At 42.5% G+C, this 24609-nt stretch overlaps 1 protein-coding gene across 14 annotated transcripts in view; it reads left to right on the plus strand.

The window, feature by feature from the left end:
• APAF1 (apoptotic peptidase activating factor 1) overlaps positions 1-24609 on the plus strand; it is a 112362-nt gene that overhangs the window by 30322 nt on the left and 57431 nt on the right. For all 14 annotated transcript variants that reach the window (XR_008309055.1, XR_008309054.1, XR_008309053.1 and 11 more), the window contains 5 exons: positions 4178-4309; positions 4861-4974; positions 6846-7030; positions 12610-12736; positions 13655-13780. Coding sequence is in view for 11 of the 14 variants with exons in the window: in XM_053257854.1 (XP_053113829.1) it covers positions 4178-4309; positions 4861-4974; positions 6846-7030; positions 12610-12736; positions 13655-13780 (684 nt within the window). In the remaining 3 variants the exon portion in view is untranslated. The remainder of the gene's footprint in view (positions 1-4177; positions 4310-4860; positions 4975-6845; positions 7031-12609; positions 12737-13654; positions 13781-24609) is intronic.

Genomic DNA, 24609 nt, shown 5'->3' on the forward strand with positions numbered 1-24609 from the left:
CCTCATTCTGCAGAGCGGGGGGAACTGAGTACAACCTGATACATCTTAAAACACACACAATCATGTTTTTAAATAGTATGCAAAATGTATTACTTTTAATAAATTTTATTAGTATTAATGGATTCTCAACTGTACCTAATTGAATATTAATTTAACTTACATTATTTTGATATTTTAAAATGATCAAATTAACAATAGCCCTTTCAGTATCACCAAGTTCGTTGTTTGACACAAGACTGTGCATGTTTCCTATTACTATGCAAAAAAGAGAGAGAGAGTGCGTTTTGGGAAATTCTTTTGTACTTGCTAAGAAGCAGGAGCGTGTAAAATTAATTCTTTGGTATTTGTGATCTTTGATTTCTATAAACACTCGACTGGGTTTAAACAGGCTACAATCTTATTGCTTACAACTTCCAGATAAGTTGGTGCTGCTGTGGCAGAGGGGACCCATGGTGTTGATGACAGCAGCATGCCCAGCATATCTACTGAAGAGAAGGATCCCTCCTGGCCCCTTGTTAGGGGTGTGTGCAGAACTGGTTTGCGTGATTTGGACCGGTCTGCGAACCAGTTCAGTCGAACCTACTGGCTGGTCCGGTCTGACCGAACTGGCTCAAATACCTGTAAAGGTTAATCCATTGAGGATTCCACTTTGCTTCCAAAGGTAATAAAAGGTGGCAGGGGAACGGCGAGAGAGAGTTTCCCTGCCACCTTTTAAAACTGAGAGAAGGCGCTTACCAGCAGGCCTGTGCAGCACTCCCCGCACCCTCTCAGTGGCGGCACTCAAATGTCCTCCATGCATGCTGTTAATGGAACTGCTCCAGGGTGACTGGCAAACACCCCTAACTGTGTTCCAGCTTGCATGGGGGAATTGGCAAACTAGAATGGAGCCAGTCCCACGTCAGAATAAAGTTGTACAAAGTTCTGGTCCTGAATGAACTGACAGAGTAGGTTGGGATTCACAAATACAGTCATTTTACTGAAGGGTTTAAGGGTACAGTGGAAAAATTGTTAAGGCAAAACTATTACTAAAATACATCACAGAGATTAACCAGGTACCTTGCAAAGAGGTGATTTAGCTTGGTGTCCAAACTAGATGAATTCCAGGCTGGCTAGAGGAAGAAGGCTTTAGAAAAACAGGTTTTTTGATTTAGGAAAGAACAGGCATAGGGAGAAGCACAGTGGTTATTATACTACCTTGCTTTTTAGTGGCAATTGGAACCTTATGGCTCATATGCAACCGAAGGACCTCTTTCATCAGGAATGGACCAGGAGACATGAGGCAGCAGCGGAGAACTGAATGCTATTCTGGGGTTAGGCAACAGGGATAAATCCAAAAGGGGTCTGGTCTCGTGTAGCCTGCTTCTTGTAGCAGCAAGGCGTGTTGCACAGATTGGACCAGCGAAGAAGGCTGGTCTGGAGGCTGAGAGTGGGAATGGCATGAAGAGCAAGACACAACCTGATGTTCTGGTGGGTGTCAGTTCAGTTGCCCAAACAGCAGGTGGCTCCAAGGTGCAGAGACCAAGGGAAGCACACTGGTTCATGAAACCATAGCCCAAAATGTACCCTGGGGCAAAATGCTGACTGCTCCTCCTGCCTGAAGAGGGGAATTCCTGTGGATCTCCAAAGAATCTATTGTCTTTGTTGGTTGTGCTAGAGCAGTGATTCTCAAACTTGGGTCCTCAGGTGTTATTGGACTTCAACTCCCATAATCCCCAACCAAAGGCCACTGAGGCTGGGGATTATGGGAGTTGAAGTCCAATAACACCTGAGGACCCAAGTTTGAGAATCCCTGTGCTAGAGTAAGCACAGTGGTGTGAAAAAGTCAAAAGCAAACTGTATGTAAATAGAAATGCAAGGGCTTAACTATTAGGTCAAAGCGACCCAGTAAACCAATCAGGTTTTTCTTAATGAGCGCATCTCCTGAATTTCTGTGCCCATTATTTTCTTTTGTTGGGTAGGGGAGCATGTGGCAGTACCTTATCTGCTTTCCTGCTGAGATTATTAGTTTAGCTTGTTTGAGGCAACCAAAAAGTGGGGAGTAACAGGGTCATTCTTCCATTTTATTTGGAAGCTAACTCAGGTCTGCTTAAAGGTAAAGTGCGCCATCAAGTCCATCTCGACTCCTGGCACCCACAGAGCCCTATGGTTTTCTTTGGTAGAATACAGGCGGGGTTTACCATTGCTGCCTCCGCTGTATGAGATGATGATGCCTCTTAGCATCTTCCTATATCGCTGCTGTGTTTAGTCTGGGAAACATACCCCCAGGGATTCGAACCGGCAACCTTCTGCTTGTTAGTCAAGCATTTCCCCGCTGCACCATTAGGTGGCTTGGGAACCTAATGGTCTGCTTAGGCATTCCCAATAGAGAGGAAAGCACAAGGCTAGCCCCCTTTCAATTTGCATGATAGCTGGTGAACCTGGGGGGATTGTCCCTCTACTGGCTAAGTGTCCTGTCCCCATGTACCAACAGTGAGCCCATGATCCCGTGAGGCTCGGAGCATATTAAGAGTGGGAACCACAATCTTGAAGTCTCAGACATGAGCAGAGAGTCTTTTGGGAGCCCTCAGAAAGGTGATGCTGGCAATAGTGCGCAGAGGCAATTTGCGGTGTGATCAACAACATGCTGATCACACAAATGTTCTCCGTGTATGCGCAGAGGCCATTTGTGTGCCTCTGCCACTGAGAGGGTGGCAGGAATATCACACAAAGGCACCTCTTTCTTGATGCTGCTCTGCCACCTTTTCTTACAATTGGAAGCAAACTTTATGGGTACTCAAACTGGCAAACCTGGTTTGGGCCGGTTTGATCACAGACTGGATCCCTTTTGCTGGGGCTGGTCTGGTCCGCGGTTGAACTGGTCCAGTTTGCTGCGAACCAGTTTGGTATACCCCTACCCCCTCGCCATCAGCCTTGGCCTTCCAGTTCCTGAAATGGGTTGATCAATTAGCCCTTACCTTCAAGACACTTCAAGAGCTCACTGCCTTCTTATCTCCAGACTGTGGTCCCTGCCCTATGCTCAAGCATTAAAGCCAGTTTTGAAATCATAAAGTGGATAACATGAAATCAAGTTACAGTTTTTAAAAATGCTTTTGTTATGAGGAAGACAAAAATCTGGGCTTCCAGTCAAGGACCCAAGTAAACTTCCTTCCTAGCCCCATCACCCAGTGACTGATTCCTGATCCATGGTAAATGTAACCATTTGTGGTGATTGGAAAAATGAGATGGAAGGTGGACAGACAAGGATGCACTGGCCAAAGCCCAGTTCAGGCCTAACTTTTATTTCATCAGCAGACCAAAGGGAAAACGTTCTGTATTCATTCTGTTCCTTAAACCAGGGATCCTCATCGTTGGGCCCCCAGATGTTCTTGGACTTCAACTCCCATAATCCCCAGCCAAAGGCCACTGGGCCTGGGGATTATGGGAGTTGAAGTCCAAGAACGTCTGGTGGCCCAACGTTGAGGATCCCTGCCTTAAACCACACCTGCAGCTTGCCTGCTGAAGAGTTAGTTGGCTTGTGAAGAGATTTTTCATGCAGTAGAACCAAATCAGCTGTATGCTTCCAGACATGCCACTGCTTCTCTTGCCCACACAGCACCAAGCGCAATGTGGCACCTAAATTACTGGCACTTCCCCAGAGTGTTGGCACATTAATTGTGCTTTATTTGCTTCTACATATAGCAAATTCCAACTTTCCTTATGGTGTGTGGTGGAGGGAGGGGTGGGATACACTTCAGCTTCTTTGAAGCATGGTTTTAATCTTATTTTGCTGTAAGATTTTTAGTATTTCACAAATGTTAGAAAACGCTTCTAAAATATCAGTGTAAAGGTGGATTTTTAAAGCTTGATCTTAGTACTTCCTTATATGCTTGGGAATTCCTGTTTATGTATATGATGTTAACCCTTCCACCCCACTTCTGTGGCTTTCTACAATTGTGGCCTTTGGTATACTTACCATATTGCCTGCATATATCTCAGTTAATTTGAATGGGACTTAAGGATTCACAGCTGTGCACCATATTGCAAGTAATTAATACTGATACCTGTCTTGCAGTTTACTGATACCTTTTTCTTGCAGATAATAGAAAGTCTTCAGTTATTTTAATTCAGTCAAATACCTAAACAAAAGGAAATTGAATATCTTAGTACGGCATTAATAAACATTACTTTAATTTTGTAGGATCTCCATAAAAAGGTAGTTCATCAGTACAAGAAACATTATAAACAGTCTACACCTACTCCATCACAAGAGGACTGCATGTACTGGTTTAATTTTCTGGCATACCATATGGCAAGTGCCAGAATGCACAATGTAAGTTGACATTGGTGTCTGTCTTTGAATACTCCTGCATGTAAGAGAAGGGATGCTTTTTATAGAGTTTCAGAAGGAAAAGATCCTAAACTTCTTTTTGGTATATAAACTGCTTTGAGTAACTCTTTTGAAAAGCAAAATAATAATACATATCTTCTGTTGTGATCCAGTACAGAAGCACATGTTCACACAGTTTTGTAATGGCATGAGCACACGATAAATTGAATTGTACCAACTAGCTTGGATTGCATGGAAATTTAGAGTAAGCCAAAATAAATTAGGAACATTTTAAGATTTATACGAGGTTAAAGCTGAAAAGCAATCACTGCTAGATCGAATTGCATATAAGAATAATGAAAGAACAAGTAATAAGCAAACAGGCAATAAACAAGTAACAGTTTTGTATGGTTTCATTTTGAATGTTCACACTTTGTGATGGAATAATAGAAAATATATTCATATGCTTTTTGCTGAAAATCTAAGAAACCGTTTGAGAATAGCACTGAACATAAGCAATGTCTTGTTCCTCTCCCTGTTGTTTTTCTTTTTAGGAACTCTGTGCACTTATGTTTTCTCTAGACTGGATTAAGACCAAAACAGAATTGCTGGGGCCTGCTCATTTAATTCATGAATACGTTGAATACAGTGAAATATTGGATCAAAAGGTATGGTGTAACAGACAGACAACTATATTTCACATGAAATATGATGAACTGATTGCTCATCAGTTCTAATTTTGGTAGATATAACTACCAAAAAAGAAAACTGGGTGGGGGGAGAGGGAAAAGATTGCATGCCATGGCTGTTAACTTAAACATTCAGATAATGTTTGGTGTAATGGCTTATTGCATCACACCAACCTTATTGAGAGTTCTAACACATTTGACACCTTAGAAGTTAGTTTGTGTTGATAATAAGGTTACTTATTTAGAGGGAGAGTTTCTACAGCTCTGAAAACAAAAACCAACAGAAGTTCTCTGTAGGGATCCATGGTCACTCACAACTGGGTTTTCTGAGCCTGCGCAGGAGGCCCACTGAAGAGTCTGTAGCTCCATTTAGGTGCTCTCCAGCCCTTTAAGGCATAGGGATATCAGAACAAGAGGTAAGCAACCCGTTTTTCTGATTTATATTCATAAATGATTTAACAGAGCAAGTATGGAGGAACTGATGACTCCCAATTATTTATTTATATTGGGATCTTCTCAGATATAAACAAACAATAGCCACTAGTGCTGCTCTGTTATTGTTTGTGCAAGTGTTTGCACAAGAATTCATAAAGTGTGCCATAATGAGTGGCTCTCTAGCAATTTTCATGCTTTTGTTTGTGCAAGCGGAAGATAATATTGGGATTTAATTTTTCACAGTATTTTATAGTGAGGTATAAAACAGCCCTTCCATGAGCAGAAGACATCTTATGCCTTGGGAGAGCACCTTTTTGGATGCAACCTATTATTTATACACACCCTAAGGAGCTTGCAATCTAAGCTTCATCATAGGAGAGAAGCAATGGTGAAAGTCATCAAATTGTGAAAGTGCTATCTGTTCCTGCCTCCTGTTCTAAGGCAGAATACCTTGTACTAATGCAGCCTTTTAAAGAAATCTATGGGCATACTAGTGCCTGTATAGTTAGGGTAAAGTATAAAAATCATATTCCACCATGATAAGCCCAGTACTCTATATCAGTCATAAAATAAAAAAAACCTATCCAGCACACTTGAAATTTGATAAAGAGCAATTAGGTATCAAGTGCCAAATTGTATGCAGATCTGTTGAGAAATGAGAATACAAGGCAGCTGAAAGGTGACCTTAAGAAACTGATCCCATATAGCCAACCTACATTTGGCTAATACTTTCTTTTTCTCCCTTTTTAAATATGTCCAAAAAATTCATGTCCATAGTGGAATGTGTTATTATTATTTTTAATTTTTGGAGGGGAGGATCCATTCAGTATTTCTCAAGTTGTTAGCCTTTGAAAGCCCCATTAAAATAGGGTAACTAACTAAGCTTGCAGATTCTGACAGAGCAAGGATTTGAGGAGAAGGATTTGAGGGAGAAGTATTGATGAGTGTTCAAGATGGAATGTGCCTTTTGCTTCTTAAAATGATTGCCTGAGGTTAGTATGTCTTTGGCCTTGAATTGGAAACTCTTCAATTGCTTCAAGGGCAAAAGCTGAGGGTGGGAGGGTTAGCCAGCTCTTGGCGGAGGTGTATTTTCACCTCCAACCTCAGATTTTGCCAGTGACGGAAAATTGCGCCAATTTAATGCTCCCAATCTCTGTTACATTAAATTGGGAACTTTTTCGGTTGATATGGGAGTCAAATTTGGGGGAGGGTCTCCTTCCCCGCTTCCTTTGATTTTGCACCAGGAGTAACTGATAATGGCACCAGTTTAATGTAATCATCCTACTGGTGTATGTGAAAGTTCTGCACACCTTAACATAAATGTTTTTCTGCTATCCTACTGAATATGTAAGATGACAAGAATAATATTTGTGTCCAATTTCACTTGTTTATGATGAAATGCATCTTGTTTACAGGATACCACTGTACGTGAAAACTTCCAGGAATTTCTGTCTTTAAACGGACACCTCCTTGGACGGCAGCCATTTCCAGACATTGTACAGCTAGGACTGTGTCAGTCAGAAAGCTCAGAAGTGTATCGACAAGCGAAACTACAAGCTCAACAAGAACTTGTTAAGAAATCCTTTTATGTGGAATGGATGTAAGTAAATGCAAATTTGCTTCTGTAGTTTCATTCAGAACACTTTTACCCAGAAACTTTAAAAATTAGTCTAATATACTTCTCATTTTGACCTCATTCAGTAAGCACTATAATGTGTGCTAGGGTTGTGCATGAACAGAGGTTTGTGCACTGGTTCATTGCCACAGGGACAAGGTCCGAACTGGTTTGGCACTGTAGGGAGGGAAGTGGCAAGCAGGATCTTTAAATAAGAGAAGAGCAGGTCCTTATCTGCTCTCCACTGCATGCAGCGTATTCGTACCAAGTATTGGCGTGTGGCACCAGCACACACGTGGTGTCCACATGGAGACCACATAATTGGCACCTGTGTGGATGCTATGTGAGTGCTGGCACTATGCGCAGTTCCTTGGAATGAGCGCCGGCACAGCAGGAAGCTGCATGCAATGGTGGGAAACAAGTAAGGACTTGCTCTCTTATTTAAAGATCCTACTTGCTGCTCCCCTCCCTGCGGTACTGAACCAGTGCACAAACCTCGGTTTATGCACATCGCTAACATGTGCACGATTTTTGAATGTACTGTCTTATATTAGGCAGTTATTTGTTAATTTGTTTAATCAGAGCTTGCAGAAGTTACTACACTACAAACATTTTTACTAGCCTATTGATGGGCAAGCTTTAATTTTTTTACGCTGCATTTTTGTGGGCAGCAGCTTCAGAAACTCTTGAAATGCTGAATAATGTTCCTAGTCTCCTGTCTCCTTTCAGTTGCCTGTTTTTCTTTCCCTAGAACATTTAATTATTATATTTGCACAACGCCCCAAACTTCCATCTCTGGGTGGTTTACAACAACTTAAAACAAATTAAAACACATAAAAACCTTGAAACAATTTTTTGTTTGTCTGTGTCAAGGTAGGATATGCCAGGCATCATTACACTCTGGCATCATTTCCTGGTGCATTCTAAGAGAAAAAATATATTGTGACTGCCAGGCAGCAATTTCTGGGAATATTATCAGCTTTGAAGCTGCCGCTGCCCACAGAGGTATAGTATAAAAAAGTTAAAGTAAAGTAACAAACAAACAAAAAACCCCTGCAACACACACATTGCCAGTTGCCCATAGAAAGTTTCTTATCACCTGGGCATAATTCTTATGGCAGTCATTTGAAGATTTAAATATATATGGCTGTGTTTAACATTAGCTTCTCTATCCTATTTGGGAAATGGCTACAAAGACTCCTCCTTCCAATGAAACTTCAAAAATAACTTCCAGTGCAGGGCAGGAAAACTATTGTTGGAGGCGGGGCAGGGGAGCAGATTAAAAGGACTTGCTGCATATATTTTTCTACATTTCTTGTCTACACAGATTATTCTACATTTGTTGACAGATTGGTGCAGTTATTGATAAATATATTTACGTAGCAAACTGTGTGTTAAGGTTTTTTTGTGTATGTGGAAGGTAGGATATGTTACTCTGAAATATTGTTTTCTTAAGTAAGCTCTCTTGGAATTTTTTTGACATTTTGTAGTTAGATAAACTTTATTACAGTCTTTGACCAGCACAGAAGCAAGAAGTGGGTGGAGGGAGCACAAAATCAGGTCCATACAATAATATAGCAACAATAACTTTATGAATATACAGTAGTATAGTAGATTACTCCAATAGATTACTCATTAGATGCCGTTGTATATTCATTGCTATTACACAAAACCTAGCCACGTTATGAGTAAGGTGAGCTTGATGGTCTGATAAGAGAAATAAAATATATGCCTCATCTCCTCTGCCTGGTAGGTCCTTAATCAAGGGTAAAATTAATGATTCATGTGAATCCCTATAAAAATTACAGTATAATAAAACATGACCCACATCCTCTATGTCCTGTGTACTACATGGACGGTAACATTCAGAATAAGGAATCCCACCATGTCTACCATATAACACTGCTGAGGGCAACACGTCAAAGTGGGCCAGTGCAAATGCTCTACAATATTTGGAAGTTATTAGGGCGTGACAATATTCAGCTGGCTTGGAGCTAAAAGCATGTCTCCATGATTTAAGTCGTTTTGGGGCCTTGCTTATCTCCTGTTGCCATTCCATAACCAATATTATTTGCTTTACCGCCTTTTTTGCTTGTTTGTAACCCATAGATTGCAGCACTTCAAGGGAAAAGCCATAAAAGGCGAGCTTTTCTTTAACAACTGACTTCCACTGTGATTGGAAACTCTTCAAACATCAGTGGGGCCAGACCTATTGGCGAGAATACTACCTTCAGCTAATAGTTAAGGGTAGTACACACGAGTTTCCACTTGCATGACTCCCAATTCCAATCTTAGTGCTGTATTAGAGATGCATTTAGGGGCTTCCATAATTGATCTTAGAAACTTAGATTGTACTGTCTATATCTGGGCAAGCTTAAAGGGCCCACCTGTATGGTAGCTGCGCCACTACTTTTGCCTTAAATAGTTTCAAAACTGCAGGGACATATCGCCCTCCTTTGGTATTTTGTATAATTCTCCTTACAGCGGTGAGAAATACATATATAACCAGGAACAGCAAGCTTCTTTTTGAGCAAAGAAAACCTACTAATCAACTTCAGCCTTTTAGATTATATTAGTTAAATGTAATTAAAATAACTATACATCTGATTTAAGAAAAAATATATTTGACACATTTTAAGACTCCAAAAGGAACTTCTCTGGAATTTACCAGAGAAAGGATGACATTTAAGGTATCTGTTTGGTATATCAGAAAAATAATACATCCTTTTGATGAAACCATTGGACTCATTTTCATCTGCTTCTTTACAAAGGCGGCACTTGCTGTTTGTGGTTGATTTTTCGACTTTTGCTCTTATTGCATTTGTCCTTAGGGCCTGTTCTTGTGCAGCCAGTATTAAACCTTCTGTTTCTTTCTTCAAGTTGCCATTCTTAAGCCATTGCCAGGTCTTGGTGATGTCTGATTTCCCACTTATATTGTGCAAATATTGACCATGCAGGGGCTTATTTTTCCATTTTTCTGCTCGGTTCTTGACTTGTTCTTTCTTGTAGGCCTGCTTTGTTTCATTGGTGTTGAATAGTTTCGCATTATTGACCATCTGAAGTGCATCTTCTTCACTGTCCTTGATATATTCTTCAAGGCCTCTTTTCTCCTCCTCTACTGTTTGATGGACTTGCAGCATTCCTCTTCCACCTGAGCTGCGAGGGAGGTATAGCCTATCGACATCACTGCGGGGGTGCAGAGCATGACTGATGGTCATGATTTTCCTGGTTTTACGATCTAGCGTCTCTAGCTCTGCCTGGGTCCAGTCTATTATTCCTGCAGTGTATCTGATAATAGGTATAGCCCAGGTGTTTATGGCTTGTATGGTGTTCCCGCCATTGAGTTTGGACTTGAGGATTTTTCTAACTCTCCTGATGTATTCACTTCCAATTTTTCTTTTAACTTCAGTGTGTGCGATGTTATCAGCCTGGAGAATGCCCAAGTATTTGTAATGTTCTTTCTCTTCCAGGTTCTTGATCTTGCTTCCATTGGGCAGTTCTATTCCTTCTGTTTTTGTTATTTTCCCTCTGTTTATTATTAATGCAGCACACTTGTCTAGTCCAAACTCCATTGCTATATCGCTACTGAATATACGGACAGTGTTTAGCAGTGATTCAATTTCTGACTGGGACTTTCCATACAACTTCAGATCGTCCATGTACAGCAGATGGTTGATTTTACTTGATGTTTTAGATGTTTGGTATCTGAGGCCTGTTTTGTTTAGTATTTGTGAAAGTGGGGTCATGGTGATTACAAAAAACAGAGGGGATAGTGAGTCCCCTTGGAAAATGCCTCTTCTAATGCTAACCTGTCTAAGTGTCTCGCCATTGATTGTGTGTGTACTCCACTGTGTACTCCACATGCTCACTGCTTTTTTTATAAATATCTGAATGTTTTTGCTGACACCAGTTGTTTCTAAACATTTTAGTATCCATGTGTGAGGCAATGAATCGAAGGCTTTCTTGTAGTCAATCCATGCAACACTTAGATTGGTTTTTCTTCTCTTGCAATTTTCTAAAATCATTTTGTCAATCAGCAGCTGGTATTTTGTGCCTCTGGTGTTTGGGCATTTTCCTTTCTGTTCAACTGGAAGCTGTTTGTTAGTTAATAAGTGTTGCATCACTTCATCTGGTATTATTCCAGTTAATAATTTGAACATGGTTGGCAGACAGGTTATTGGTCTATAATTACTTGGAACTGCACCTTTTGCTGGGTCTTTCATGATGAGATGAGTTTTCCTAGTTGTTAGCCATTGTTCAATATCACCTCTTTGCAAAATGTGATTGAACTGTATTGATAGTTGTTTATGAAGGCTTGTTAGGTGTTTAAGCCAAAAGCCATGCAGTTCATTGTCGCCTGGAGCAGTCCAATTTTTAATTTTCTTTGCTCTTTCACTTATTAATTCTGGTGTTATTATTAGATCTTGCATTTGTTGGTTACATTTTTGACCTCTTTCATCCAGCCTGCTTTTTTATTATAATCTATTGGATTGTCCCATAATTTCCCCCAGAATTGCACTGTTTCTTCTTTATTTGGTGTTTCTAGGTTTCTTGCAGTTTCTCCTTCTATGCTTTGGTAGAAACGTCTCTGATTCTACTGGAATTGGAGATTCTGCCTGTGTTGTGTAGTTCTGGCTTCGTATCTGCTAATATTCTTTGACACTGCTGTTATTTGCTGCTTTATTATTATTTATTATCTCTTGTTTACACAGTCAGACAGGTGTTATTTACTGGTTTGTTTTATCCAGACATCGAGTCCTTCCCAAGGACCTGGGATGCCAGAATTTTATTGTCAACTGTTATAGATATCGTCGCAGAATATAGGCTGTTCCCAGTAAAGCTGCTTTTTGTAATTGGCTGATGGTGATTTCTGTGGCCCCTATGGTGTTGATGTGCTCTTCAAGGTCTTTTGGAACTGCACCCAGGGCGCCAATTACCACTGGGATGATGATGATGATGATGATGATGATGATGAAGAAGAAGAATTTATTAGATTTCTATACCACCCTTCCAAAAATAGCTCAGGGTGGTTTACACAGAGAAATAATACAAAAATAAGATGGCTCCTTGTTTCCAGAGGGCTCACAATCTAAAAAGAAACTTAAGATACCAGCAACAGTCACTGGAGGTACTGTGCTGTGGGTGGATAGGGCCAGTTACTCTCCCCCTGCTAAATAAAAGATAATCACCATGTTAAAAGGTGCCTCTTTGCCAGGTTAGCAGGGGTTTAAAACCTGCAATAAGATTTGGCAAAGAAAATCATGGTTTTGATTTAAGATGTTGGGGCTATTCTCACAATCAGACAAAATCAGGCTAGGGGAGCCTAGCCCGATTTTGCCTGATCGTGGGAGCCATGACTTGCCTCTTTGCTAAGTTAGCAGGGGTGACTGGCTAAAATGTGTTCATTTGTTCCCTATAAAAAAGAAAAATTCAGAATGGTTTGTGTACCAGTCTGGGTACATATAGACAGTTTTAAAAGATTTGATCAAAAGAAGGAACTAATCTATATGTCATTTGAAGGAAGGAAGTAAAAATACTATACTTCTTATTTTTCTATCATGTAGAAATAAAAAATCCATGAAGAGCATGTACCGTTTGGTTGTGCGTCCACATACAGATGCAGTTTACCATGCATGTTTTTCCCAGGATATACAAAGAATAGCTTCATGTGGAGCTGATAAAACACTGCAGGTAAGAGGTAGACATATAGACAATGTGAGTACAACACAAACTAACACTGGCAGTTGTACAGGACATTAAAGGAAAGTACTATCTATGTTAAACCTTCACTGGCATTTTTTGCTGAACATTCATAGCCCAAGCTTCCCCCCCTGCCCCTACTTTTAACCATGGCTGTAAATTGTGGTTTAACATTCACCATGGTTGTGGGGGAAATGCTGGCGCAAATGTAATGCTAACCACAGTTAGACTAAAAGGGGGAAAGGGGAGGATCATGTTAGCCCATGGCCCTCTCCTGATTTCCTAACCATTTGGAAATTGGGCAATGTTATATTTCCACAAGCCTTAACAAGCAGGAATGGAAACCAAAACCATCAAGCTTTTGTTTTCTTTTATATAAAATTGTCCCTATTACTTTTCAGTTAAGAGTGTTCGGGAGTGGGGAGGAGAGACCCTTTTATGGAATATAGGATTTATTGCAGAGTTGTTAATCTCTCTTCGTTTTGAACAAATGAAAGATCGGTAGCTACCATTCCATGCAGCAAGCTGTAGATTTATGAAGGACCCATGCTTGCTGCTTCTGAGCAACTCATCAGCCCTTGGACAGTGTGTGTGCTTCGGTGTGTGCATACTAAGCTCTGTGTTGGAGCAGGTACAACCTACTCCCATTATTCCCAGGTTGCAGCTTCTCCAATGCAGATCTTCGTATGCATGGAGCAGCCCATGCCATTGCTAGCAGGACCCACGGGCTAGTGAGTTGCTTGGAAGCGGTGAGTGTGGATTCCCCTTGGATCAGCAGCTTGCTGTGCAGAAAGCCAGCCAGTTGCACTAAAACACAGACTTAGTGAAGGAATAAAATGTTTGTCTTAAAGTATATTTTGAAAATAGTTCTTATACGCTTTAGTATTTATTACATTGTTATTATCATAGGTATTTAAAGTTGAAAGTGGAGAAAAACTTCTGGAAGTAAAAGCTCATGACGACGAAGTGCTGTGTTGCGCTTTCTCAGCAGATGACAGATTTGTTGCCACTTGTTCTGCAGATAAAAAAGTGAAAGTAAGCAAATCATCACAAACCAGTTCTCCTTTCAATCTAAAGAATTACAGTAGTGTTCCTTCTATTTTTTCAGTGTCTTCTGTAGAGATTAACTTACGTAGGTATTCATTTGCAAGAGGGATGCATTAGATACATATACAATTCTGAAACTGAATAGGTCTACATTTTATGAAAATGCAGTTTTCTTCTAGTCTGGCATAACATCGAAGACGTGTGGTGAGACTGTTCCTTGCAAAGTTTAATAAGAGATTATATTGTAAACCGCCCAGGGACTTTTTTTGTATATAAATGTACTAAATAAAATAGTTTCTTTCTGATCTGTCACTGTTGCTATTACTTTGCCAAACTTTAAAAACCAACATTAAATATTTAAATAAAATAAACATTCTCTGATGCCTCGAGCCGAGGACATTTCTCATTGGGTTATCATGTCCACGTGCTCCCAGGCAGGACTAATCAAAATTAGTTACTAGGCTTAAGAGCCCTGGACAGATAATCCCGCCCAGTTCTTTTAGTCCTGCAGTCGCTCCTAGGCAGAGATCGTTCGTATTGCTCTTGCAAATCTTGTTTGTCTCTTTCTTACTTCTTTGTGGTATTTCTCATTGTACTTGGACTTTTACTCTATTTCTTATTTAGTTTTTACTTAGTTTTAAAACAAACAAACAACTTTAAAAAAAACCAACCACTTTCTTTCCCTCTCTTTTTGCTATCCTCCTCAACTGTCGTTTCTCTGTTTCCCTGCACAATGGAGCGTCACCAGGCTATTAGACGCATTTTAGTGCCCAGGGGAGGACAAACGGAGGGCTTCCTGTTAGCCTCTTGAGCGCTGGGCTCGCCCCCCGTATCGCCGCCATTAGTGGCGGCGCCATTAACGGCTGCACAGGAAGAGGAGGATTTGCTGAGCGACGCCGCATCAGGTCCCTCAAGTGCTATGGGCATGGGTGCTGGATCGGGCCCATCCCTACTCACCCGCACAACGCGAACTGCGGCGAGAGCAAGGGGAGATGCAAGCCTGGATGGTGCTGGCCAGACCTCAGTCTTGTTCCCGCCCATTCCAGAGCTCAGAGAGCTGAGCCGTACCGCTTCTGCTGCCACGCCCTCTAGTGGCTCTGCAACGGCTCCTGTAAATGGTGGCTCGACAATTTCGGCGGGAATCCTGGGAGCTCTTCCAAGCTACGTTTCTTCCATGGACCGTGAGGGAGCTGGCTCCACAGCAGAAAGACTGGTGAGATCCCTCCTTGTTGTGGCTAGCTAGGGACCTCCAGTAAATGACCCCCCAGTAAATGTCCCTCAGCCTATTCAGAATGTACCTCCTCAGGCCATTAGTCTTCCTTTGGATATGCCGACTACATGGCAGGACTGGATTAAAGAGACCTTTTCTGTGTCTTTTAGGGAGGTGGTTAAAAAAGGGAAGAAGTCTAAGAAAAGGTCCAGGGAACGTGTTTATATGTCCTGTTCTGAGGAGTCCACTTCTCAGGCCCCCCGAAAAGCAACAGGCAAGAGAAGGCACACTAACGCTGAGAGGCGCAACCTGATTCCACCTCATGACATAGTTTTAGGTGGGGGGGTTCGCTCTTCGGAGGGGTCTGGCGGGGAGTCACCGGATATTACACCCAGTAACCCCCTACCTCCGGCTTCCCCAAGTGAGCCCATTCACCCTGTCGTGCCGATATCCTCGACTCCTTCAAGAGCGGATGCGGTACCGTTAGATATTCCAGATCCGTGGGTACCTGTTGTTATACCAAATCCTGTGGCTCCAATTCCTAATCCTGTGGTTCCATCACCGATCTCTATTCCTAACCCGCGGCCGGAATTACCTTTAGACCCATTTGACAAAGAAGAGGGAGAATGGTCGGATGACCAGGACAATCCTGCATCCACAATATCTCAAAGATTATTTTCTCAAGTGGATTTGAATCCCCTCATGTCTAGGGCCATGAATGCATTAGACCTTCAAACACCTGTGGCCACTGAGGCGGTTCCACCTACTAAAGGCTCGCTGGTGTTTCCTAAAGAGTAAGGAGTTGCTGTTACCTCTCCCAGAACTCCTGGCTGATACGGTTAGGGAGGAGTGGCTACTCCCCTTCTCTAGTCATAGATCATTGGCAGTGGCCAATAAGTACTACTCATTCCAACAAGAGGATATGGACACGTTTAAAGTACTCTTAACAGATGCCCTGGTGTTTGCCCTTCTAAATGGGGCTTTACTACCGAAGGATGGGAAATCAGCCCTGAAAGATCAAAATGATAAAAAACTGGAAGCTTCTTTCAAAAGGGCTAATGAGGCCTCTTCTCTGTCCATTAGGGCCTCGGTGGCGGCCTCAGTGTTGTCGCGGGCTTCTATAGTTTGGTTAGATGACCTTATTCAGGACCCCCCTACAGATGTGTTTAATTTAAGGCACCAAATAATAAAGATTCAAAAGGCGCAAGCCTTTGTCTCTGATGCAACCCTAGATGCTATAAGATTTTCATCCAGGGCTTCCGCAGCCACAGTCGTGGGACGCTGTAACTTGTGGCTAAAACATTGGCCTGTGGATGTGAATTCTAGGGCCAATTTGGCCTCTGTTCCCTTTGATGAGGTTAAACTCTTTGGGGAGGAGGCCCTTAAAGAGGTGTTAGTAGAGTCTAAGGACAAACGTAAGACCATGCCTCTTCCATCCACCACACGTAAACAGGAACATCCTCCTCCAAGAAGGACTTTTCACTTCTAGTACCAGCCCTTTCGATCCTTCCGACCCTCCTTTCGAGGGAGAGACAGGAATTCGAGATTCCAGCGACCCCAATAGGGCAGACAGTGAGGCGCTAGGGCTTTCAACCAGGGCAGACAAGCCTTTGCCAATCAACCCAAGACTCAAAAACAGTAATGACTCCCCAGCAGGGTCTTTGGGGGGCCGCCTGTCAGCCTTCTTTCAAAAATGGCAGGAAACAACTACGGACTTGTGGGTTCTGTTGACAGTGCAGTGGGGCTACGAGATAGAACTCACATCCTTACCACCCAGCAGATTTCTACCAACCCCAAGGTCACATTGGCCTATCAAGCATGTTGGCCTTCTGGGCGCTATTCACTACTTAAAAGATATAGGGGCTATAGAATTGGTGCCTATCAATCAACAGGGACAGGGAATCTATTCCATAATCTTCACAGTTCCCAAAAAGGACAAATCCCTCAGAGCTGTTCTGGATCTGAAGTTTTTGAATCAGTGGGTTCCCAAACGCAGATTTCGCATGGAATCCCTTCACACCATAACAGAAGCGTTACAACATCTGGACCTCTTAGCTTCCATAGATCTAAAGGAAGCTTACTTACACATTCCCATAGATCCAGAAAGTCGTCATCTCCTGCGCTTCAAATACAGCGGAGTACATTATCAATACAAAGCACTGCCGTTTGGTCTCTCCTCAGCCCCAAGAATTTTCACCAAGGTGATGGCACCTGTGATCACACATCTAAGACTACAGGGAGTTCATGTTTTTTGTTACCTTGATGACCTGCTTTTAAGTTTTCCCTCGGAACTGTCTGCCACAAGAGACCTTCATCTAACTCTTCGCACATTAGAACAACACGGATTCCTAGTAAACGTAGAAAAAAGTCACCTGCAACCTTCCACCAGGATGCAACATCTGGGCGTCCTAATAGACACACGAAGGGACTGTCTCTTCCTACCAGAAGACCAGATCAAGACCCTCAGGGAAGAGAGATGGGAGGTGCTGAATGCTTGTCAAGCTAAGCTCCTGTCGTTGGCACGTCTCCTCGGCCTAATGGTGGCCATGTTGGACGCAGTACCGTGGGCCAGATTTCATCTGCGACCGCTACAATGGTTCCTTCTAACATTCAGGGAACCCATTTGGAAGAAAGTCAACATAACCATCCTCGTTCCCCAGGACATACTAACATCCCTGCGGTGGTGGCTGCTGGATTCCAACACTCAAAGAGGCAAGGAGTTCCTCGACCCGGCCCGGATTCTCATCATGACCAATGCCAGCAAGACCGGCTGAGGGGCACATTGTCACCACAGAACAGCCCAAGGCCGGTGGTCACAAGCCGAGAGTGTTCCGGTGTCAACAGACCTACTTCAAGGTCCCATAGAACATCACGATCCAGGCTGGTTTCAACTAGCCGCCTGGAGACTGAGGAGGGAATTTTAAGTAAGTTCGGCTATTCGGGAAGTGTTCTAACCACCATGTTATCTTCCACAAGGGAGTCCACCAAGCGTGTATATCAGTATACATGGAGAGCATTTCTTCGATGGTCAGCAAGACATTCCATACATCAGGGGACAGCGTCCATTAAAGATCTCCTGGCATTTTTACAAGATGGCTTAGACAAAGGACTCAAGGCTAATACCTTAAAAAGACAAGCTGGTTCCCTAACAGGTGTGATAGCAGGTCTATCCAAATCCAAGGTTGTTAACCACCCTCATTTAAAAAGATTCCTGAGGGGGGCCACCCTGCTGTCACCTATGGTGGTTCACCGTTTTCCATCTTGGAGTCTCCACACTGTTCTTAAGTCACTTCAGAATCATCCATTCGAGCCGAGAGGAACCATTCCCTTAAGGCTTATATCGTACAAGACGGCATTCTTAATAGCTGTTACATCTGCAAGAAGAATCTCTGAATTGCATGCTCTGTCGCCTCATAAAAATTTATGCATTTTCTCTGCTGACTCCGTGTGTCTCATTCCTAGCCCGTTCATCAGGCCGAAGGTGTCCTCAGCATTACACCACTCACAAGATGTCATACTTCCATCGTTCTGTCCTAGGCCAACTCACCCAACAGAACAAAAATGGCATAAACTAGACGTACACAGATATTTGGAGAGATACCTGAGACGCACGGGGAGCTTCAGGAAGATGGAGAGTCTATTTGTTAGTTTTTTACCAGCTTCCATGGGAAGCCAAGTGTCTTCGCAGATTATTGCTAGATGGATACGGGCTTGTATTTCACTAGCCTATGAGTCTCTACAACTTCCAGCACCAGAACACATTCTGGCTCAATCTACTAGGGCAGCGTCCACATCTGTGGCCTTCTCAACCAACGCACCAGTGCATGAAATATGCAGGGCCGCGACTTGGAAGGCTCCGTCAACATTTACGAAGCACTAGAAAATTGATCTGTATGCATCTTCTCAAACTGCATTTGGACGCAGAGTGCTTCAACAGGTTCTTCCCCCGGAGTAGGCATGGACACTCGCTCCCAGAGAGTTTTGGCCAGAGCTTTGGTATGTCCCAATGAGAGATGTCCTCGGCTCCAGGCATCAGAGAACGGAGCATTGGTTTCACTTACCGTGAAGGCTCCTTCTTGATGCTGGAGCCGAGGACATCTCGGCTCTCCCAGGTGGTGTCCTGGTCTACTCCACGGGAAACTTGAGCATATTACAAGAGCACAGAGGAGAGCTGGTCTTGTGGTAGCAAGCATGACTTGTCCCCATAGCTAAGCAGGGTCCACCCTGGTTGCATTTGAATGGGAGACTCCATGTGAGCACTATGAGATCTTCCCTTAGGGGATGGAGCCGCTCTGGGAAGAGCAGAAGGTTTCAAGTTCCCTCCCTGGCTTCTCCAAGATAGGGCTGAGAGAGATTCCTGTCTGCAACCTTGGAGAAGCTGCTGCCAGTCTGTGAAGACAATACTGAGCTAGATAGACCAATGGTCTGACTCAGTATATGGCAGTTTCCTATGTTCACAGCTAATAGTTCCAGAGGTTTCTGGGGTTCCTCTATCTTCTTTGGGGTGTGTGTGTGTGTGTGTGTGTGTGTGTGTGTGTGTGTGTGAGTGTGAACGCTGGTTGTGTTTTACCACTGGTTGTATACTACTTACTTCCGTGCTATTCGCACATTTGGCCTAAAAGAACTGGGCGCGGTTATCCGTCCAGGGCTCTTAAGCCTAGTAACTAATTTTGATTAGTCCTGCCGGGGAGCACGTGGACATGATAACCCAATGAGAGATGTCCTCGGCTCCAGCATCAAGAAGGAGCCTTCACGGTAAGTGAAACCAATGCTCCGGCTTTTTCAATATTATGTGCTCCCCCCACCCCTCAAATGTTTGATTTTAGTGTACTCCACAATCTTTGGTGGCTTAATAGTACAGGAAGCCCTCATTTTCTGAGGCTTTATTTTCCGCAGTTTCTCCTATACCAGGTCTCATTTCCCACAGTATATAGTTTTGGCTGTTCCCGTTTTTTGCGGGACACAGTTTTTACTTTCACTTTCATGTGCCTTATATCGGCATGGTTTGGGGAAGAGCTTTGTGGGTTGTTAAGGAGTTGATGATGGAGGTTGGAGAGTGTCTCTTGGAGGAGTTACTTTTGAGGAAACTCCATTCTTGTGCTTTGGAGTGACTTTTGGAGCTGCTGCTCAAGGTAAAGTCCAGGTCATCATTGGGATTGTTCCTCTGGGGGCAGGTGGTTTGTACAGTACTGTATTGGACAATACAGTTCAGTGCATTATAGTGCCTTATACTGTACTGATTCAGTCCACTGGTCCATCTAGCTCAGTATTGTCTACACAGATTGGCAGCAGCTTCTCCAAGGTTGCTGGCAGGAGTTTCTCTCAGCCCTGTCTGGAGATGCCTGGGAGGGAATTAGAAGCTTCTGCATGCAGGTACTCTTCCCAGAGAAGTCTCATCCCCCAAGAGGAATATCTTACAGTGCTAACATGTAGTCTCCCATTCAAATGCAAACCAGGGCAGGCCCTGCCTAGCAAAGGGGACAATTCGTGCTCACTACTGCAAGACCCACTCTCCCTCCCTGGGGGAAGGAGAGGCCCCTGACATGGGGGATGGGGCTGGTAAGGGTACAGTGACTTTTCAGAGCTGGAACAAGGAATAAGTTGGTTTGGGGAGTCATTACTGCAGTAGCCAGAGAGTGGGAGAGTTGGGGATCTGGAGCAGCCAAGTTACTATGCTGTTTCCCTCACTCTGTTCCCTCCCTCCACTTTTGGGGTGATTTTTGGAACTCCCAGATTTCCATAGGCTCAAGGGTTCCCCCCCTGCGGTTTTGTCATTCGCAGCAGTAGTAGCTGGGAACCTAACCCCCACGGAAAACTTAGGACCTAAGTTAGAAACTCCTAGGAAGTACTAATAGCACCTATTTAACACTTATCCTGAATAGCTGCTGTATAAATACCAGGTGGTATTGTTCACCTAGTATATTCAGATCATTTCAAGTACATTATCTTAGCATGGTCAGTATTACTCCCATATTACAGACTGGTGCTGAGGCTGAGAGAATGTGCCATGCGGATAGATTTATGACTAAAATGAGATATGAACTAGAGATTTCCTTGCTCATAGAATGTCCCCTAGATTTTAGAAATTAAAATATATAAATCACTTGAAATTAATCTTCACACCATATGATCTCTCAGACTCAGAAATGTGGCTTTGTAGATAAGATTTGGATTATTGCAAAATATTTCCGGTGAACCCTATTATAAAGGACCTCAAATAGTCCATCCTGGAAAGCATTTCCATGATCTTATCTGGCATTTCTATCAATAATATGTAAGATATAGATCATAAAATGACATAACACATGCATCGTTGCACTGAAGAAAGGTATTTTAAAAGCAAATAGTTTGAGAGACTATTCACACAAATGAATCAAGTCATATGCTGTCAATCCTCTAGATTCCCTGCCAGTGTAATGTGGGAAGTGGAGCCGGGGGAATCTCTCACTTCAGCTTATGGCAGTTGTTCAGAAAACTGGAATAAGGAAACACATAAAGCAAATAATGCCAGAGAAAATTGAATTAAGTCCATCCCAGTTCCACCAAACTTCCTGTCTCTTCCTGGCTATAGAAATTTCTGACAACACAAAAGAAAGTGAAGAGCACATCTAATATCATATTTACCTGAATCAAAGACTAGACTTTTTTTCTAAGTACTTTGGTGTTAGAAATTGGGGGGTTATCTTAAATTCAGATTCCCCTTCCTTTCAGGTAAATACAGGTACAACCTGTATTTAACCTGTGTTTTTAAGGAGGTTATCTTAAATTCAGAGTTGTCATCTTTGCTTTGGGTAAATGTGGTACTATATGCCGAGGAGAGGGCGAAAGCCTCCATTGTCCCTATTTGCTACCACTGAAGCATCATAAAAGAAATTACAAGTTAACTTTCATTTTTCTCACTTGTACCCAGTATACCTCTATTTAAAACTTGCTATTTCTTACTCTAGATTATCCAGTCTTCTTTAAACAGTTTGTCTTGCTCTAGAGTAAGAAATAGCAAGTTGTAAACAGAGGTATACTGAGTACAAGTCCCAAACAGATTAGGAAAATGAAGGTTGAAAAGGTGCATGACAACCCTTTGAAATTTGCATTTTTTCAACCTTCATTTCCCTAATCTGTTTGGGTGAAGTTCTTCTAATTCTGCTTGTTGGGTATGTCTCCATTCACCTGACCATTTTGCAACTTGATCCTAAACTTGTTTACTTAGATGTCACTTGCTTTGAATCCAACGAGATTTGCTTCCAAGTATATATGCTTAAGATTGCACCCTTATCTGCTCTTCTTGGTATCTGCTGTAGCTTGTATTCATTCTTCTTGAACATGGGTGACTAAAACTTTACACATTATTTGAGATGTGACTTCATTGGTACCTTTTGCCAGAATACCAATACTTCTCTGTCTCTACAAGAAATGTAATGCCTGAGAGTCTGTAGTGATAGTGAACTCCTGTTTTAGAACATGAGTCACAGCTAAACAGATATAAAGGGCAGATGGAGGTGTGACTTAATTTTTAAAAAGGCAAAATGGGAGGGGATGCTAATTTTCTCCTTGCCCTCCTTCCCCCTGCAGCTTTTCTCTCAGCTGGGCTCCAAGACTAGGAGTAAGCCCCTCTAAAACAAAAACAGATGCAGTGCAGGGGAGCATGGTCAGAAGAAGAGTTCAGTACCTTTCCACCTACCACTTCTTTATTTTAAATTGGTGATTTAGGTTCTAACTCATGGATCATACTACTGTCTCATCTAGGTAGACATTAATATGTGTAAGAATTGAATCTGCCCTTTTTAGTTGTGTCTTGCTCATAGTCAATTTGTGATCAACAAGTGTTCCAAGATATCTCTTGCCCTTGGTTATTCATTACAGTTTTATCTTATCCTACTCTTCCTCCGAGAATATCAAGGCCACATACTGGGTTCACTTTGCCCTCAATTTTCTCTTTGACCTCATCTAAGGTAGATTACAGGTGAAACTCGGAAAATTAGAATATCGTGCAAAAGTCCATTAATTTCAGTAATGCAAATTAAAAGGTGAAACTGATATATGAGGCAGACGCATTACATGCAAAGCGAGATAAGTCAAGCCTTAATTTGTTATAATTGTGATGATCATGGTGTACAGCTCATGAGAAGCCCAAATCCACAATCCCAGAAAATTAGAATATTACATGGAACCAAGAAGACAAGGATTGTAGAATAGAACAATATTGGACCTCTGAAAAGTATACAGTGTACTGTGCTTGATTGGCCAGCAAACTCGCCTGACCTGACCCCATAGAGAATCTATGGGACATTGCCAAGAGAAGGATGAGAGACATGAGACCAAACAATGCAGAAGAGCTGAAGGCTGCTAATGAAGCATCCTGGTCTTCCATAACACCTCATCAGTGCCACAGGCTGATAGCATCCATGCCACACCGCATTGAGGCAGTAATTGCTGCAAAAGGGGCCCAAACCAAGTACTGAATACATATGCATGCTTATACTTTTCAGAGGTCCGATATTGTTCTACTCTACAATCCTTGTCTTCTTGGTTCCATGTAATATTCTAATTTTCTGGGATTGTGGATTTGGGGTTTTCATGAGCTGTACGCCATGATCATCACAATTATAACAAATTAAGGCTTGACTTATCTCGCTTTGCATGTAATGCGTCAGTCTCATATATCAGTTTCACCTTTTAATTTGCATTACTGAAATTAATGGACTTTTGCACGATATTCTAATTTTCTGAGTTTCACCTGTAGGTTGAGAGAGATTGACTAGCCCAAGCTTGCACAGCAAGCTTCATAGCTAAGCATAAATTTGAACAGAAGTATCTCCTGTGTAAGTACATTGGATCTGGAAGTGATCCGTTGTCATGAGAAATGGTTACTGCACCTGTGCATGGACTTCTTGGATGGATTAACTAACTCCTCTTTGGCACCCCTCCCTGCCATCCACATGCTCCGTGCCTTCCTTCTCTCAGCAGTCGGGCGTCATTTTGTCTCAGTTTCTTTTTGACCACTGATGTGTTGAGACCTATGGTTCATTGCTCTTCAGTTTATAGAAAAGAAAATATTACTTCGGACAGCTTTTTAGTGCTTTGGATTTCGGACAGTGACCTGACTATTCAGCTTTAGGACTTTGGAATTGGTTTTTCCAGTTACTTCAGACAGATTTCAGTGTTTTGGACTTCGGACTGTGAATTGACTATTCTTGGGATCTTGGACTTGGACTTGGTGTTTACCTTTCCACGGCTTTGCCGTCGGAAAAGTCATGGCTGAGAGGGAAAAGACAACATTTAAACGTTGCTCTCAGTGTAGGGCTAAACTACCCTCAACTGATGAACATGATCGCTGTTTGCTCTGTTTGGGTGAGCAATACGTTCCAACTTGTATATTTGTAGATCCTAGATTTGTAGAATTTGTAGATCCTTTTCGAAGCATACTTTGAATTATCACTCGTTGCGCCACAGAGACGCACTGTGTCTGCCGAGGATGGAATCAACATAGATCTTGGGAGTGACACCGACGTTGATGGCCTCCTTCTCAGTGTCTGTCCCAGGGTCTATGCGTGCACAGTCTCAAACCCTGCGGGATGATCTCGAAGAGATTGTCTTCAAAAAAAACCCA

Source organism: Hemicordylus capensis, chromosome 5, assembly GCF_027244095.1.
Source record: "Hemicordylus capensis ecotype Gifberg chromosome 5, rHemCap1.1.pri, whole genome shotgun sequence".
Lineage (NCBI taxonomy): Eukaryota > Metazoa > Chordata > Lepidosauria > Squamata > Cordylidae > Hemicordylus > Hemicordylus capensis.